This window comes from Ascaphus truei, chromosome 2 (assembly GCF_040206685.1).
Source record: "Ascaphus truei isolate aAscTru1 chromosome 2, aAscTru1.hap1, whole genome shotgun sequence".
NCBI lineage: Eukaryota > Metazoa > Chordata > Amphibia > Anura > Ascaphidae > Ascaphus > Ascaphus truei.
This window is the reverse complement of record NC_134484.1, coordinates 460,916,278-460,935,805: the sequence shown is the minus strand read 5'-3', so window position 1 is coordinate 460,935,805 and position 19,528 is coordinate 460,916,278. Positions and strand designations below refer to the sequence as shown.

At 50.9% G+C, this 19,528-nt stretch overlaps 1 protein-coding gene across 29 annotated transcripts in view; it reads left to right on the top strand.

The window, feature by feature from the left end:
* The window catches only part of OBSCN (obscurin, cytoskeletal calmodulin and titin-interacting RhoGEF), a 462,171-nt gene that overhangs the window by 426,342 nt on the left and 16,301 nt on the right, over positions 1–19,528 (top strand). For 28 of the 29 annotated variants that reach the window (XM_075588062.1, XM_075588043.1, XM_075588055.1 and 25 more), the window contains 3 exons: positions 1,337–4,487; positions 6,183–6,308; positions 9,149–9,256. In XM_075588062.1, coding sequence (XP_075444177.1) covers positions 1,337–4,487; positions 6,183–6,308; positions 9,149–9,256 — 3,385 coding nt within the window. The remainder of the gene's footprint in view (positions 1–1,336; positions 4,488–6,182; positions 6,309–9,148; positions 9,257–19,528) is intronic. The other variant, XM_075588035.1, reaches the window with a different exon arrangement.

Here is a 19,528-nt window from a genome sequence, read left to right as displayed (position 1 = left end):
TCGTCCTGAGCCTTGACGCCGAAAAGTATTGCATTTTTTAAACATTTTTTACCATTGCTTATGCACCCCACTTAAATACATCCACCCTGCCAAAGAATCCCTTAAATAGTTCCCATTTCTGAAACGTCAGCCCTCCAAAAATCTGAAAAAAATGTGTGTGTGTTATGACCCTGCCTCTAACTTGATACTAAGCCACCTTGATTGATTATCACTGGAATCTAACCCACAATGACATCTGAAACATTGTCCCAGAGCGATGCTCCCCGCAAGGAATCCTGCATGTCCTGGCTTCTGGATGAACTCACTGCAGTTCACACCAAGCAGATGGACATTTCACATCATTACTATTTCTCCTTTAATTGCTATCTTAGGTCCTGATCCACAGAGGTCCATTATTAACTTAAGATGTTAACCTAAGTTAACACCTCGTTCAGCGCTAACCTCTATCTTTAAAGCTCACTAACGCTATGTTCGGACGTAAATTGCATTGCGTTAACTTGATTAGTGACCCCAGTGAGAGAATAAGTAAACTGTGTTGAAGATCACGTACTAGATCAGGATTCCAGTTATTTGAGGAGATCCCTCAGGCACAGATCTACAGAGGCCCGTTAACTCAGTGCTAATACTGTCTTCTTATCAAAATCATTAACCAATGTTATTTTCTCACTGGTTAGTGGACTGTATTTACGTATTCTCTCATTGGAGGTCATTCATCGAATGGTGTCTCAGGAGAACCCTACATCTTAGATATGAAATAAAAGTGGAAGTAAACAAAGTGTACTATCTACTCTTGCTTATCGCAATGGTATGAATTATTTATGACCTTATAGGGCATGATTAGCATGGGACGGAAACTGACATATAGGGAGCTCCATGGTCTTTAATGAAATGTAGGTATGCACTTTATGGGATTATTTATTTTACAATTGTGATTGATACAATTGTAGAAGTTAAAAAAAATGTGTATCTATAATTTTATACTTTATATCGGTTTTTTTTTTTAAAGCAATTTGTAAATTGTGGTGCACCATAATATATTCTGTTTATCATGTGCATGGTTTTAAGATATTATTGGTTAACCATGTGTTATATCTAAAAAAAAAAATAGATGTGTTTCTATCTACTGAATATTTATTAGGGAGGTGCAAGAAACAGAGGCCGACTAATCATGCATATGATGAACGAAGCAATGAAAATGCGTTTGCTTGATACATCTGGTGCAGTTTTATTTGCCCCCGCTATGCATCCCGGAGACTTTGATAAATGATACTCACGTTGCTTTGTATTATCTCTTATTTTCTATTCATATGTCATGATTTTCTCTTTCTGCTTTTAGCGTTCCTTAATGTGCTATAAATCCATTCTGGTGATGAGATCAATTCCAGAACTTCTGCAAGGAAAGCTGGAGAGTACCTCCTTGGGAGTTGCCCGACACTTGGTCGACTGTAGCAGTTCTTCCTCCAGCAGTGGTTCCTCTTCCGATAATGAAAGTGATAGCAGCCCCACAGCCAGAGACTGTAATCCTTCCCTGGAACTACACCTGTCTATTTTCAAAATGTCTGATAAGGAGACACCTCAACAACAATGTACATCAGAAACCGAAAAGCAGAGAAGTGGGGAGGACATAATGCAGGAAGGGAAACTTAGTGATAAAACTCATACGGCAAGACTAAAAAAAGATATCGAGGAGACTGTTGCAGTGGGTGAAAACAAAATACAGCTGGAGGAAACGGAGGGAGAGTTAGTTCATTCCATAGAAACATCTCCAGGGAAGCCCCCCTTGTTTAAAGCAGCTACAATTGAAGTTGGCGACCTAGCATCAAAGAAAGGAAAGACCGGTTGCTTGTTCAGAGGTTCCTCTGCCGACAGTGCTTTACTGATTCAAAAAGGAGTTGATAAACCACCGTTAGTATGTGTGCCAAGGCAGAGTATCATCAACAGCACTTTTTACAATCAAGCTTGTGAAGGTCCAATGATGTCTCCGAGAGAAGGGTTATTAAAGGAGAAAGAATTCATCAGGCATCGTGAAAGAGCACGAAGGAGCTTAATGAAAGCAGGATACTCACAAAAGATTTTGAGCGGTCTGCGGGAGCCACTGCTAGAACAATTTGCAATGGAACAAAGGATGCTGTCACATGAGAAGCCTCAGATGGACCAAGATGGTCCGCCTTGCTCTCTGAAAAAGTCTGTCTCATTTGACACTGCGAAGGAATCAGTGAGGTCCTCTTTTAAAGCCTCCAGCAGAAGCCGCTCACTTGATGATTACAAATCCAGGTCCCTGAGTGTTTACAAGGGACCTCTTCTGGAGGAAGTCGATCCTGATACCTCAAAAGATGAACCAGTGGAAGCTAATACATTTGACATGAATATTGAGTTTCTTTCTGAAAAACCTTCAATAGAAGATGAACCTCTCAAGGGTCTAATGGATCCAATAAAAGAAAGGAGAAAGAGTCAAGAGCAACGTGAAGATAATGAGAATCCTACACTTGGTTTAAACTCTTCAACAAAAAGGCCACTTTCTGCACCCCCCTTAGAGAGTGAGAGCATAATTATTGCAGTCCTACATCAACAACCTAGGCTGGTTTCTGGCTCAGTTAAAGAAGGACCATCTTCTGCAGCATCATGTGATGATGAGAGTACAATAATAGCATTTCTGCAACAGAAAAATGTGCCAGTTTCACAGGATGCAACAACACAACCATCAGCCTCAAAATGTTATACCGATGATATGAAAAGCACAAGCACATCACAAGCAACTGTCCCAGCCACTCCATTTGAAGGGCATTCTATTGAAGTTGGAGGTGGTGTTAAACTTACAATCAAAACAACCTCTGAGACAAATACTTTTCTAGCTTCACACACTCCAACAGAAAAGTCAACCACACCAAGCAAATCTCATGATGATTATCACACCAAAGAGAGAAATATAAGACAGGAGACTCGGCATTCTCCAGAATTCACCATAGAAAAGTCAATCCATGCAGTACAGTTTAGTGATGACAACACAGACATAGCAGTAATGCATCAAGGAAGTAGGGCAATTTCACCCTCTCTAAAGAAAAACATAGCTATTGAAGGACAGGGTGATGACAAACATGGGGCTGTTACACTCACACAAACAATAACTGCACCAGATACAGAACGTATTCAAATACTTACCCCTACAGAGCAGTTAGAAGAGAAGAGTACCACAGATACTCTGACAGCTAAACTGGTTTCAGATTCTCATCCTGCAAGGCCAGTCTCCACCACCCAGTGTGATGGTGAAGTTACACTGAAAACCTCTGTATACCAGGAGCCTGCATCAGGTGTGGATAATCAAACTGAAAGTCCCGTGCCCCTAATCCTACAGGATGAAATAAAAACAGCCGCCCCAACAGTTCCTGATAAAATACCCTTTCAGGATGTTAACTGCCACAGTACAAGCAAGGAGTTAAGGTCCCCTGTTTATAGCAAAGAGCAGTGTGCTGCTCTCGAGTGCCTGGTAGGTGAAATGATCTATCTGTCAGAGGAGATGAATGTGTTGGTAGGTCAACAAGGTCAGATGTTCCATAGAGCTCCTCCTTTACCACCGGTAGGTAAACTATCTAAGTCAACAGCACAACTGCAACACGAAAGTAATTTCATTGAGACGGACCGTGGAGGGGTTGCAGAGGCTCCTGCAAAGGAACCCAGCCCATTAGCTCAGGCCATGAAAGAATCAGAAGCCACATCCATCTCACAGTGCAGCTTTTATGAATCCCTCAGCCAAGCACACGCCTCTCCTCTTCCTCATGAGCCCTTTGAAGAGTTTACCATTGAAAGCTGCAGCTCCAGCAAAACATTTATATCTCATTCTGACAGTTCTGGGACGGGAAGGAGGTCCGATAATTTCTCTGACTTTGACGAAACTGGCAGACACTCTGAGGTTTCACTGGTGGAGATTACAGACCTGCTCAATGACAGCGCATCCACCTGCTTGGAGCGTTTAACAATTGGTCCATTTGATCTGGAACCTGCACAATTCCATGTCTTTGATCTTCGTGGCAGGAAGGCATTCCCACAAGAAACCACTGAATGCGAGAGACCAGAAGGATTCCATGTGGACCCATCTACAGTTGTGACTAAACAATCGCTACATATTGAAGAACAGAAACACCCTCTTATTGCTGAGACATTTCATTTGTCCTTGCTGCAGCAAAACTATCCTGAACAAACGCAGCATTTGAAAGGCAGTGTTTTTGAAACAACAGTGGAACCAAAAGTGTCAAAGGATTTAGAAACGGAGACCTGTGCTCCAGCTCAGACACTGCCACCACCCTCCGAGCCTCACAAAGCTGCAACTAAAGAGAGAAAAGGTCCCACTTCCAGGAAATGCATCAAACTGTTCAGACCCCATGGGAAGTCCTCAGACCAAAGTCTCAAGCAGAAAGTCAAAGCTTCAGTGGCCAACATTTCCCGGATTATCAAAGGAAAGCAGGGGAACGGGCAGGAGAGAAAGGAAGAAGGTGAACAATGTAATGATTTGTGGAGGTGATAGATGAATGCCTTTCAGCTGCAAAGCTGGGGCAAGACCAGGGAGAGGAAACACCAGCCAGTAGATTGGATCACTGGTGGAGCCTGAAGTATATCAGAATTCACTTCAGGCTGCTTTCTCCTTCACTCTGTGTATTTTCTATGGGTATTAAAGGCTATTAGATACAAGTCTTGTATTATACAATAGATAAGATGTATAAATGGATTAAGGAACAAAGCTAAGTACAAGGATGTACAGGTGCGCCGATGAGTATTCTAAAACTTGCCTTAAACTTGCCTTGGAAAATCTGGGGCTATCACCAACCAGATCCTGGTACATGCCGGGTACATGCTGGGTAAATGCTGCAAACATTTCAGTGACATTTCTGCAGAGACTTATGGCCCATCGGATTAAGACAGCAGGGGTCCCTGGCAGTCCCATTCACTTTGGGCCATTAGTCTGTCTGCAGAAATGTTGCAGCATGTACCCAGCATGTACCCAGCATGTACCTGGGTCTTGTTGGTGATTGCCAGAGATTTGTTTTAGAATACTCTCAGCACTACAGTACATATTGTCTGCTCTAGTCTGCACAAAGAAGGCAAGGGGATGACTTTTCTGCTCCAAATCTCAGAATTGGAGGGAGGAATCTCGCCTGGACACTCTTATTAGAATGAATACAAAGTGCACAGTACAGTACCTCTGTGATAAGTCATTTACTTTGTGTACATTCCATTATATTGTTCATTTTTTAAGTACTAAACAGCAGTGCCAATGACTGCCAAGTGTAGTTTCACTTGTTTTTCTACCCAACTATGCCATGTCCTTTGCAAGATATGTCACTGCCTTAAATGTGCAGGTTTATAAACGTAGCCCTGCAAACCTTACCAGGGGGACCCCAAATAAATACCATAGAATATACGACAATGAGCATTGTTACTGCTAATGGCTTGTTAGGGCCCATAATGTTACATGGATTCCAAAGCTGTAGTGATCAGGACTGAGCAGTTTAGTTCGCACAAATCAGCGATGGACATATTTACAGTGCCTGCAATAAATGTTTTTACAACAATATTTCTCCAAAAGAAAAATACAGCTGAAGGATTTCACATGAAATTATGTGATCAGAATAATAAGGGTGAAATATAGCCATATCTGTGCAGAAAAAGTGGGGCTACACGTGTAGGCCCCTTAGCTCTCAAGTGGGGCAATTACATAAAAAGAAACCAGTACCGGGACCAAAAAATATACAGCTCAACCCCCTTATAACGCTGCGCTTGGGGTCCAAAGAATCACATCGCGCTATAAGTGGATCGCGTTAGAAATAATGTACAATTGTATGCATTGTACAATAACGTATTTATGATATCAATAATCGTGTTGTAACGTATTCTAAATACAAAAATTGGGAGCCGCGCTTGCATCACGCTATAAGCGGATCCGCGTTGCAGCGGATCGCGTTATAACAGGGTTGAGCTGTACTTGTCTTCTTCGTGCTTTCATGTGGCTGAGAAGCAGTAAGAAGGGCCGTTTCCATGCTAGAGCTCCCTCTATATAATATTCCTGTCTTCTAGCTCTATAATAATGTATCCTAACTATTAATATGTCATTGGATGATAAATCCCAGCACGTAATGGTGTGCCTGTAAATGCTGAGTGCACGCATGTTCTTACCTGTCATTCATCTGAAGCAGGTACCGAGGAGGCGAAGGGCGATCTTCCTGAACAGGGATCCGCTGTTAGGGCGACAGGTCATGCTAAGAAGAAATCAGGACTCTCTTCATTTAAATTGGCAAACCTTACAGCAAAGGACAAAGGTAAGTCCCGGTGGCGAGAATACAAGATACTGATGGTGTTTGTGCCACAATACCGTTCATCATAACATGAACCAAGTACTCCTGGATATAACCTATATATAACAATGCTATGATAATAAATAAATACAGCATTGGGGGACAACCTAATTCATATATACATAATATCCCCGGTAAGTATTCAGTTATCTTGTGCCTTTTAACTTTAACCTTACAGAAAAAAAATAGGATGTATTGTTGTTTTCAGGGAAGCACTTGAAACGCACTGAACATATTTACCACTGCTGTTTGCTTTCACTAGAATAAAACAGGGGTGACTGACCCGAAGAGCTTACAATTTAATGTGAGCTTCCTGAGGCATAGAGAGACACGGTGACTTTACACAAGCACAAGTGGCAGATTTTGCAATCAATTCCACAGACGCCTTTACCACTTTGCCACACACCTCCCCCCCCCATGGGAATATGTTGAGGACTGTGTAGGTAGTTGTAACGGATGCTCACCTCAAACCAGACAGGACCACAAGGCCGAGGTGGGCATTAGAGAACACCGACCTAGAGACGCGAGGTCGCTGCCGGTGTGCAGGTTCGTAGTCGTGGATTGCCGGGTCAGGGTAGGAGAATGTAGAATCTTTGAAGGCAAGCCGTGGTCGAGGATTGGAGAGAGCAGGGTAGTCGTAAGGGAAGCCGAGGTCGAGGGTTGGCGAGAGCAGGGTAGTCGTAGGGAAGCCGAGGTCGAGGGTTGGAAAGAGCAGGGTAGTCGTAGAGAAGCCAAGGTCGAGGGTTGGCAAGAGCAGGGTAGTCATAGGGAAGCCGAGGTCAAAGGTTGGCGAGAGCAGGGTAGTCGTAGGGAAGCCGAGTTCGAGGGTTGGAGAGAGCAGGGTAGTCGTAGGGAAGCCGAGGTCGAGGGTTGGAGAGAGCAGGGTAGTCGTAGGGAAGCCGAGGTCGAGGGTTGGAGAGAGCAGGGTAGTCGTAGGGAAGCCGAGGTCGAAAGTTGGCGAGAGCAGGGTAGTCATAGGGAAGCCGAGGTCGAAGGTTGGCGAGAGCAGGGTAGTCGTAGGGAAGCCGAGGTCTAAGGTTGGCGAGAGCAGGTTAGTCGTAGGGAAGCCGAGGTCGAAGGTTGGCGAGAGCAGGGTAGTCGTAGGGAAGCCGAGGTCGAGGGTTGGCGAGAGCAGGGTAGTCATAGGGAAGCCGAGGTCGAGGGTTGGAGAGAGCAGGGTAGTCATAGGGAAGCCGAGGTCGAGGATTGGCGAGAGCAGGGTAGTCGTAGGGAAGCCGAGTTTGAGGGTTGGAGAGAGCAGGATAGTCGTAGGGAAGCCGAGGTCGAAGGTTGGCGAGATCAGGGTAGTCGTAGGGAAGCCGAGATCGAGGGTTGGCGAGAGCAGGCTAGTCGTAGAGAAGCCGAGGTCGAAGGTTGGCGAGAGCAGGGTAGTCGTAGGGAAGCCGAGGCGAGGGTTGGCGAGAGCAGGGTAGTCATAGGGAAGCCGAGGTCGAGGGTTGGCGAGAGCAGGGTAGTCGTAGGGAAGCCGAGGTCGAGGGTTGGAGAGAGCAGGGTAGTCGTAGGGAAGCCGAGGTCGAGGGTTGGAGAGAGCAGGGTAGTCGTAGGGAAGCCGAGTTCGAGGGTTGGAGAGAGCAGGGTAGTCGTAGGGAAGCAGAGGTCGAGGGTTGGAGAGAGCAGGGTAGTCATAGGGAAGCCGAGGTCGAGGGTTAGAGAGAGCAGGGTAGTCGTAGGGAAGCCGAGGTCGAGGGTTGGAGAGAGCAGGGTAGTCGTAGGGAAGCCGAGGTCGAAAGTTAGCGATAGCAGGGTAGTCGTAGGGATGCCGAGGTCGAAGGTTGGCGAGAGCAGGGTAGTCGTAGGGAAGCCGAGGTGGAGGGTTGGCGAGAGCAGGGTAGTCGTAGGGAAGCCGAGGTCGAAGGTTGGAGAGAGCAGGGTAGTCGTAGGGAAGCCGAGGTCGAAGGTTGGAGAGAGCAGGGTAGTCGTAGGGAAGCCGAGGTCGAGGGTTGGCGAGAGCAGGGTAGTCGTAGGGAAGCCGAGGTTGAAGGTTGGCGAGAGCAGGGTAGTCGTAGGGAAGCTGAGGTCGAGGGTTGGAGAGAGCAGGGTAGTCGTAGGGAAGCCGAGGTCGAAGGTTGGAGAGAGCAGGGTAGTCGTAGGGAAGCCGAGGTCGAAGGTTGGCGAGAGCAGGGTAGTCGTAGGGAAGCCGAGGTCGAGGGTTGGCGAGAGCAGGGTAGTCGTAGGGAAGCCGAGGTTGAAGGTTGGCGAGAGCAGGGTAGTCGTAGGGAAGCTGAGGTCGAGGGTTGGAGACAGCAGCGAAGTCTGAGGTAAACGAGGCAAGGCACGGGGAGACAAGACAGAGTGACCAGCAAACGTCACAAGGTTTATGCTCAGCTAACTTCCTGGTGGAAGGGTTGAGCCTAAATAGGAGGGCCGGCGAATCAGACGCAGGCAGGATAGAATCAAGAACCAATCAGGCGAGTGTAGCTTGACGGGGGGCGGAGCCTGCGTCTGATCCTCACAGCAGTAATGTAAAACAGAGAACCCTTCATCATAATAATTTGACCCTCTGCACTAAAACATCTAATCACACGATCATGTTCTGGTTATAACAATCTCAGATTCTGTAAGCGCTGCGGGTAAAGGAAGCAGCGAGAAACATTCCGGGGAACATACACCTCTGACTTTCCTTGTGCCCACATTGATTAAGCATTACTACTGCATGAGACACCGTCCAACACATCTCACTAAATATGGCGCCTTACCGTCCATACAAACCAGGTTAAGGTGTCTTATGGAATAACCGTTGCTTTGTAAATATGGCCCCAAATGTTTTCTTCTTGTCATTGCAGCCCCAGCTTTTGTGGAAGAGCTCACAGACCAGACTGTGGCCGTGGGTCACTCAGTGACTCTGCCCTGCAGGACAGCACAGCCTGCGCCACAAGTGGAATGGTTCAAAGGTCATTCAAACTCCCTTTAATTATGTGCAGCCGCCCTCACCGCCTTACATCATCTTATCTTCTGTACTGTATATCATTATGGGATAAAGTTACTGAAGGACAATTCCAGCCATGTCAAATTGGCTAGAAACCACATGATTTAAACAATACTAGATGATCAGATTTACTAATAACAATGAATGCATACAAAACCCCAACAAGCTCTTTTTGGGAACCCCTGATTCAGCTGTCTCAGCTGCTGGAGGTTAGTGGCCCCTCCTTCCCATGTTTTTAGCCCGCCCCTCCCCACTTCCCAAGCTAGTAGGTCCTTTCATTACTATACACAAAGAAAAACCCGAACAGCTTATGCTAACCACAGTGAGGTGCTGACTGGATGGAGACTGATTGTATCATATGGGAGAAAAAAGAACCCAGTCTTCCTGCACTCAATCACAACAAATGTAGAATTGTAAATTTAAAATACTTTATTAATAACCAAGAATAAAAAATAGGGTGTTAAAACGTAATTAAACGGTATATTACAACAGCACGTGACTGTGTCCAATTTTAACCCCCCAAGGGCTGGGTGGGTGGATGTAGTAATAAAATCCCTTATAGATATTCGGGATTAGACTGCTATATGTTATAGCTTCCTAAAAGGTATAGGAAAGGAGCCTATGAGAACTCACCCAGAAGATATTATCAATGTTAGTGTATCCGGGCATGTGGTGCACACTCAGATGATACACTAATAGTGCAAATGTTCTGTGGTATAATATGCAAAGGTCAGACCGTATCCACCCCTATTTTGAGAATGAACTGCTTACTGCGTGGTATCTCCAGCGTAATCGGCGCTAGGTCTATTGCGGAGTCATATTATGCCCACATAGTGAAGTAAAACACAGGCTTATAGGCAAATATTTAGGTGAGGTATATATTAGATAGCATTCATCAGGTATATAGTTTAATTTCCAAAACACTCATACTGCAGAGTGTTGATTGATATAGAGACACCATAAGTGGCACTGATAATGCCGTGGTGTTTCTAGGTGTGCTGTAAACCCATAGGGCTCACCTATGATACTGTCAGTGACGTGTAGGTGGTCTTAACTCAGTATAAAACTCTGTGTGTATAGTAATTGCCTGTTGAAGCAACCTCCACTGTGTTTGTGGTTGCTACAGCTGAGATCAGCACTGGTTAAATGTGGCTAATAAATACACATAGCAGCTGACAGAAACCGAGAATCTACTAAGCAGATAGACACACTGACGAAATGCTAACAGTACCAACTAATAGGGTGTATGTGGGGTTAATGATGGGATGGATTCAGTGTACAATCACCCCAACCCCCTTCCCTATATAGCAGCTAAATACCTAATGCCAGTTTATAGAGGGGTCGGTCTAACTGTAAATCGCATGGTCCCCTATATCAGCGCTGATCTTGGTTATATCAGCGCTGATATGTTCCAGGACATTCCTGTCTGTAGGTGAGTTGAATAAACCCCTGGAGGTAGGAGGATCACGCTGTATGGTTACAAAGCGCGATCCCGGCTGAACATGCACGCCGGGGGAAGCCGCAAATCTCTTAACGCGGATCAATATCCATCTGCTGTTAAATTTAAATGAACTGGCTTCCCGCGTGTGCAGGAGAGAAATGCCGACATTTGACATCGGCATTTCTCTCCTGCACACGCGGGAAGCCAGTTCATTTAAATTTAACAGCAGATGGATATTGATCCGCGTTAAGAGATTTGCGGCTTCCCCCGACGTGCATGTTCAGCCGGGATCGCGCTTTGTAACCATACAGCGTGATCCTCCTACCTCTAGGGGTTTATTCAACTCACCTACAGACAGGAATGTCCTGGAACATATCAGCGCTGATATAACCAAGATCAGCGCTGATATAGGGGACCATGCGATTTACAGTTAGACCGACCCCTCTATAAACTGGCATTAGGTATATAGCTGCTATATAGGGAAGGGGGGTGGGGTGATTGTACACTGAATCCATCCCATCATTAACCCCACATACACGCTATTAGTTGGTACTGTTGGCATTTCGTCAGTGTGTCTATCTGCTTAGTAGATTCTCGGTTTCTGTCAGCTGCTATGTGTATTTATTAGCCCCATTTAACCAGTGCTGATCTCAGCTGTAGCAACCACAAACACAGTGGAGGTTGCTTCAACAGGCAATTACAATACACACAGAATTCTATACTGAGTTAAGACCACCTACACCTCACTGACAGTATCATAGGTGAGCCCTTAGGGTTTACAGCACACCTAGAAACACCACGGCATTATCAGTGCCACTTATGGTGTCTCTATATCAATCAACACTCTGCAGTATGAGTGTTTTGGAAATTAAACTATATACCTGATGAATGCTATCTAATATATACCTCACCTAAATATTTGCCTATAAGCCTGTGTTTTACTTCACTATGTGGGCATAATATGACTCCGCAATAGACCTAGCGCCGATTACGCTGGAGATACCACGCAGTAAGCAGTTCATTCTCAAAATAGGGGTGGATACGGTCTGACCTTTGCATATTATACCACAGAACATTTGCACTATTAGTGTATCATCTGAGTGTGCACCACATGCCCGGATACACTAACATTGATAATATCTTCTGGGTGAGTTCTCATAGGCTCCTTTCCTATACCTTTTAGGAAGCTATAACATATAGCAGTCTAATCCCAAATATCTATAAGAGATTTTATTACTACATCCACCCACCCAGCCCTAGGTGGGTTAAAATTGGACACAGTCACGTGCTGTTGTAATACACCGTTTAATTACGTTTTAACACCCTATATTTTATTCTTGGTTATTAATAAAGTATTTTAAATTTACAATTCTATATTTGTTGTGATTGAGTGCTGGAAGACTGGGTTCTTTTTTCTCCCATATGATACAGGTCCTTTCATTATACTGAATACAGATCCAATGATGGTCTTTCTCCCTCCTAATAGAGGTAAATGAGAATTTTAATCCTAATAGAGATATATTAGTATTTTATCTGGTAGTGTTAGGACTTGCGAACGGGTGTCTGCCTTGTCGTGGCTCGCAAGCTTACAACGCTTTGGCCAAATTGTTAAACTAAATTATCCTTTTTCAAGAGAATATATAAGTATTTTACTGTGTATTTTTGTCATATTGGATGTAGCATTGGGCTTCTCTGTCGTCTGTTGTATAACAATGAATGCATATAAGTTATTTCAGTTCAAAATGGTTATCAAGATGGTTTGAAGCTTAGGGGCCTGCAGTGTGTTTCAAATGACCAGTGCTGGCGCCCGGAAGTAATGAAATGCATTGACTGCTGTAACATGTAAACGTGTTGTGTACATTAGATAATGGTACCTAAGGTACAGGAACTAATACCATCTCGTTCACGCTGGATGGAAGCAACACTTCTGCGCTTCTTCATGGCACAAACCTCGTCAATGTGGTACATCGCCCCCATAATGTTACATTTATTAACAAACTAGCTGAGAGCCCCGGCGTTGCCCGGGATGTTTGTGGTGTGGGGGTGGCATTTGGGTGGGGAGTGGTCCACGCGGCCCATGGCAGTGTGCGGTGGTACTGCTGCTGTGGCTGTACTGATGGTGATTGTATCGGTGTGCTGATTTGGGAGGGTTTGTTGCTGATGTGGGGGTGCGGATGTGGGTGTGCCGATGGGGAGGTGCGAAGGTGCCAATGTGTGGGTGCTGATGGTGTTGATGGGGGCTGGGAATGGTGGGGAGCCGAGAATGCCAGTGTGCTGGGGGGGGGGGGGGCATGGGATACCGGTGTGCTGATGTGGTGGTGCTGGGGATAGTGTATGTGTGTGTATACGTGTGTGTGTGTATATATACACACGTGTGTGTATACATGTGTGTATACATGTTTGTGTGTGTGTGTGTATACATGTTTGTTTGTATACATTGTGTATGTGTACGTGTGTGTGTATACACGTGTGTGTATACGTGTGTGTGTATACACGTGTGTGTGTGTGTATACACGTGTGTGTGTGTGTACACGTGTGTGTGTATACACGTGTGTGTGTATACACGTGTGTGTGTATACACGTGTGTGTGTATACACGTGTGTGTGTATACACGTGTGTGTGTGTGTGTATACACGTGTGTGTGTATACACGTGTGTGTGTATACACGTGTGTGTGTGTATACACGTGTGTGTGTGTATACACGTGTGTGTGTGTGTGTATACACGTGTGTGTGTGTACACGTGTGTGTGTGTGTACACGTGTGTGTACACGTGTGTGTGTGTGTGTGTGTGTGTGTGTGTGTACACGTGTGTGTGTGTGTGTGTACACGTGTGTGTGTGTGTGTGTGTGTGTGTGTACACGTGTGTGTGTGTGTGTACACGTGTGTGTGTGTGTGTGTACACGTGTGTGTGTGTGTGTGTACACGTGTGTGTGTGTGTGTGTGTACACGTGTGTGTGTACACACGTGTGTGTGTACACGTGTGTGTACACGTGTGTGTACACGTGTGTGTGTGTGTGTACACGTGTGTGTACACGTGTGTGTGTACACGTGTGTGTGTGTGTACACGTGTGTGTGTACACGTGTGTGTGTGTACACGTGTGTGTGTGTACACGTGTGTGTGTGTACACGTGTGTGTGTGTACACGTGTGTGTGTGTGTGTACACGTGTGTGTGTGTGTACACGTGTGTGTGTGTGTACACGTGTGTGTACACGTGTGTGTGTACACGTGTGTGTACACGTGTGTGTGTGTAAACGTGTGTGTGTGTGTACACGTGTGTGTGTGTGTACACGTGTGTGTGTGTACACGTGTGTGTGTGTACACGTGTGTGTGTGTGTGTGTGTACACGTGTGTGTGTGTACACGTGTGTGTGTGTGTGTACACGTGTGTGTGTGTGTGTACACGTGTGTGTGTGTGTGTACATGTGTGTGTGTGTGTGTACACGTGTGTGTGTGTGTACACGTGTGTGTGTGTGTGTGTACACGTGTGTGTGTGTGTGTACACGTGTGTGTGTGTGTACACGTGTGTGTGTGTACACGTGTGTACACGTGTGTGTGTGTGTGTACACGTGTGTGTGTACACGTGTGTGTACACGTGTGTGTGTACACGTACACGTGTGTGTACACGTACACGTGTGTGTACACGTGTGTGTGTGTACACGTGTGTGTGTGTGTGTACACGTGTGTATGTGTGTACACGTGTGTATGTGTGTACACGTGTGTATGTGTGTGCACGTGTGTGAGTGTGTACACGTGTGTGAGTGTGTACACGTGTGTGAGTGTGTACACGTGTGTGTGTGTGTACACGTGCGTGTGTGTACGTGTCTGCGTGTGTCTGCGTGTCTACGTGTGTCTACGTGTGCCTGCGTGTCTACGTGTGCCTGCGTGTCTACGTGTGCCTGCGTGTCTACGTGTGCCTGCGTGTCTACGTGTGCCTGCGTGTCTACGTGTGCCTGCGTGTCTACGTGTGCCTGCGTGTCTACGTGTGCCTGCGTGTCTACGTGTGCCTGCGTGTCTACGTGTGCCTGCGTGTCTACGTGTGCCTGCGTGTCTACGTGTGCCTGCGTGTCTACGTGTGCCTGCGTGTGCCTGCGTGTCTACGTGTGCCTGCGTGTCTACGTGTGCCTGCGTGTCTACGTGTGCCTGCGTGTCCCTGCGTGTCTACGTGTGCCTGCGTGTCTACGTGTGCCTGCGTGTCTACGTGTGCCTGCGTGTCTACGTGTGCCTGCGTGTCTACGTGTGCCTGCGTGTCTACGTGTGCCTGTGTGTGTATGTGTACGTGTGTGTGTCTACGCGTGTGTGTCTACATGTGTGTGTATACATGTGCCTACGTGTGTGTATATACGTGTGTGTGTACGTGTGTATACGTGTGTGTACGTGTGTGTACGTGTGTAGGGCAGGGAGGGTGGGGGCGAAGGGCAGGGACGGTGGGGGCGAAGGGCAGGGAGGGTGGGGGCGAAGGGCAGGGAGGGTGGGGGCGAAGGGCGGGAGCGAAGGGCAGGGAGGGTGGGAGCGAAGGGCAGGGAGGGTGGGGGCGAAGGGCAGGGAGGGTGGGGGCGAAGGGCGGGAGCGAAGGGCAGGGGTGAAGGGCAGGGACGGGGGGGGTGAAGGGCAGGGCCGGGGGGGGGGGTGAAGGGCAGGGCCGGGGGGGGGGGGTGAAGGGCAGGGCCGGGGGGGGGCGAAGGGCAGGGCCGGGGGGGGGGGGGGGCGAAGGGCAGGGCCGGGGGCGAAGGGCAGGGCCGGGGGCGAAGGCCAGGGCCGGGGGGGGGGGGTGAAGGGCAGGGCCGGGGGGGGTGAAGGGCAGGGCCGGAGGGGGGGGGGGGTGAAGGGCAGGGCCGGAGGGGGGGGGTGAAGGGCAGGGCCGGGGGGGGGGGTGAAGGGCAGGGCCGGGGGGGGGGGGGGGTGAAGGGCAGGGCCGGGGGGGTGAAGGGCAGGGCCGGGGGGGGGTGAAGGGCAGGGCCGGGGGGTGGGGGTGAAGGGCAGGGCCGGGGGGTGGGGGTGAAGGGCAGGGCCGGGGGGGTGGGGGTGAAGGGCAGGGCCGGGGGGTGGGGGTGAAGGGCAGGGCCGGGGGGGGGGTGAAGGGCAGGGCCGGAGGGGGGGGGGGGGGTGAAGGGCAGGGCCGGGGGGGGGTGGGGGGTGAAGGGCAGGGCCGGGGGGGGGGTGAAGGGCAGGGCCGGGGGGGGGTGAAGGGCAGGGCCGGGGGGGGGGTGAAGGGCAGGGCCGGAGGGGGGGGTGAAGAGCAGGGCGGGGGGGGGGGGTGAAGGGCAGGGCCGGGGGGGGGGGGTGAAGGGCAGGGCCGGGGGGGGGGGGGGTGAAGGGCAGGGCCGGGGGGGGGGGTGAAGGGCAGGGCCAGGGGGGAGGGGGGTGAAGGGCTGGGCCGGGGGGGGGGGGTGAAGGGCAGGGCCGGGGGGGGGGGTGAAGGGCAGGGCCAAGGGGGGGGGGGGTGAAGGGCAGGGCCGGGGGGGGGGTGAAGGGCAGGGCCGGGGGGGGGTGAAGGGCAGGGCCGGGGGGTGAAGGGCAGGGCCGGAGGGGGGGGTGAAGGGCAGGGCCGGGGGGGGGGGGTGAAGGGCAGGGCCGGGGGGGTGTGAAGGGCAGGGGGGGGTGAAGGACAGGGCCGGGGGGGGGAGGGTGAAGGGCAGGGCCGGGGGGGGCAGGGCCGGGGGGGGTGAAGGGCAGGGGGGGGGGTGAAGGGCAGGGCCGGGGGGGGGTGAAGGGCAGGGCCGGGGGGGTGAAGGGCAGGGCCGGGAGGGGGGGGGGGTAGGGCAGGGCCGGGGGGGGGGGTGAAGGACAGGGCCGGGGGGGGGTGAAGGGCAGGGCCGGGGGGGGGGGGGGGTGAAGGGCAGGGCCGGGGGGGGGGGGGTGAAGGGCCGGGGGGGGGGGTGAAGGGCCGGGGGGGGTGAAGGGCAGGGCCGGGGGGGGTGAAGGGCAGGGGGGGGGGTGAAGGGCAGGGCCGGGTGAAGGGCCAGGGCGGGTGAAGGGCCAGGGCGGGGGGGGGGTGAAGGGCCAGGGCGGGGGGGGGGGGTGAAGGGCCAGGGCGGGGGGGGGGGGTGAAGCGCCGGCCCGGTTGAAGCGCCGGGCCGGGTGAAGCGCCAGGCCGGGTGGGGTGAAGCGCCGGGTGGGGTGAAGGGCCGGGGGTGAAAGATCTCTTCCCGTGCGGTTACTTACCTCGCACCGGGCCGCGCTCCTCCTCGGGTTCCTCGGCGGTTCCCCCCGGCGATGCGGAGCTGAGACGCTCAGGTGAGGGGGTGTGTGGGCCGCGGCCCGTGCAGCTCCCGACAGAGACAGCTAGGCCTGAGAGCCGGAGCAGCGCGCGCGGGGATGGGGAGCTGGGGGCGCGGCCTCTAGGCCTGAAGGTGAGAGCGGCGACAGCGTGCTCTGGGGGGGGGGAGCACCGGGAGAGCGGGGTGAGCACCGGGAGAGAGGGTGCTCTGGGGGGGGGAGGGGGGGGAGCACCGGGGGAGCGGGTGAGCACCGGGAGAGAGGGTGCTCTGGGGGGGGGGAGGGGGGGAGCACCGGGGGAGAGGGTGCTCCGGGAGAGCGGGTGATGTTGAGGTCCCGCGGAGTGGTGATAGGGGGTAGTTCCGTTGTTGCGGGCCAGCGGCCAGGAAAGGGGGGGGGGGGCGGACAGAGGGTGAGGAGGGGGGTGAGGGGCTCCGGAGCAGCATCGTGCGGTGGATGTTCGGGTGAGTGGGGGGGGTGAGGGGCTCCGGAGCAGCATCGTGCGGTGGATGGTGGGGGGGGGGGGGTGAGGGGCTCCGGAGGAGCATCGTGCGGTGGATGTATGGGTGAGGGGGGTGGGGTAGTTTTGGGTGTGCTCCGGGGATGTTCGGGTGAGGGGGGGGGGTGTGATGGAGCATCATGCGTTGTATGTTCAGCAGCGTGCGTTTGCTGTTGGTGTGAGGGGGGGGGGGGTGATGGAGCATCGTGCGTTGTATGTTTGGGTGAGGGGGGTTGGTGATGGGCTGCAGTAGCGGGAGAGCTGTGGCGTGCGTTTGTAGTGTGCATGAGGTTGGGGGGGGGTGATGGTGGAGGGGGCTGCATGAGGTTGAGGGGGGTGGTGGTGGAGGGGGGTGCATGAGGTTGGGGGGGTGGTGGTGGAGGGGGGTGTTTGTAAGAGGCAGTGCGGTGAATGTTAGGTGCTTAGAAGCATTCCCAAAGGTCACTGAGGGGTGGGACAATGTGGCAGTGGTGTTGGCCAAAGGCCAATGAGAGTCAGTGAGGGGTGGGACAGTGGGGTGAGGGGTGGGACAGTGTGGCAGTGGTGTTGGCCAAAGGCCAATGAGAGTCAGTGAGGGGTGGGACAGTGTGGTGAGGGGTGGGACAGTGTTGAGGTGGAGTGACAGGCCAAAGGTGCAATGCGATTGGCCCTAGGGACACAGGGCATGTAGACAAACATACAGACATTTCAGAAATATATAGCAGATATACACACCACACATACATATATACACACCACACACACCACACATATATACACACACACCACACATATATACACACACACACACACCCTGCAGCCCGTTTTTCACACACACACACACACACACACACACACACACACCCTGCAGCCCGTTTTTCTCACACACACACACACACACACACACACACCCTGCAGCCCGTTTTTCACACACACCCTGCAGCCCGTTTTTCACACACACACACACACACACACACACACACACACACACACACACACACACCCCCTGCAGCCCGTTTTACACACACACACACACACACACACACACACACACACACCCTGCAGCCCGTTTTTCACACACACACACACACACACACACACACACACACACACACACACACACACACACACACACACACACACACACACACACACACACACACACACACACACACACACACACACACACCTTGGTGCTGTCTGGTGGCTCTGCAGTTGCAATGCCGGGCAGGCTGCAGCCCCATTGGATGGGAGCGGTCACGTGACCGCTCCTCTGCTTCCCTTCAGAGGTTTTTTTTTTTTTTTTTTTTTTAAATGAGCTAGCAGCCCTTGTTTCCCGCTGCTGGCGGCCCTGATCGCGGCGCCCCTCTAGCCAAGCCGCGGCGCACCAGGGCGCCGCGGCGCACAGTTTGGGAAACACTGCTGTACCTGATTCGGCAGTCTGTGGTAGCAGACGTGAAGGTTTTGATAGCTGTGAAAAGCAGGCCAATGAGAGTCAGTGAGGGGTGGGACGCAGGCCAATGAGAGGTGTGCGGGGGCGGGCATTGGACGCAGGCCAATGAGAGTCAGTGAGGGGTGGGACGCAGGCCAATGAGAGGTGTGCGGGGGCGGGCATTGGACGCAGGCCAATGAGAGTCAGTGAGGGGTGGGACAGTGTGGCATTGGTGTTGGACGTAGGCCAATGAGAGGTGTGCGGGGGCGGGCATGGCCTGAGCAGGAGTGACAGGCCCAAGGTCCAATGCGATTGACCCTTGGGACGCAGACATACAGTGATTTCACAAATATATAGTAGATAGGCCTTGCAGTATTCTTAGACATACCACCGTTTAGTAAATCTGGTTCTATTTACTCAAATTTCCCAGCTGCAAAACTCAGGCAGAGACAATGCAAAAGCTCAATATCATGGGGGCGATTTATTCATGTGTCAATGCTGCAAAACGGGAGCAAAAACGCAGCAAATGTAATAGAGAAATCAATGGCATTTTGATGATTGCTACATCTGGGGCAGGGTTATATTTCCTTTGATTTGGCAGCCAGGAGACTTTTCCATACAGTATGTTTGAAAGAAAACGAACCTCACTGCGAGCGACTACAGCTTTTC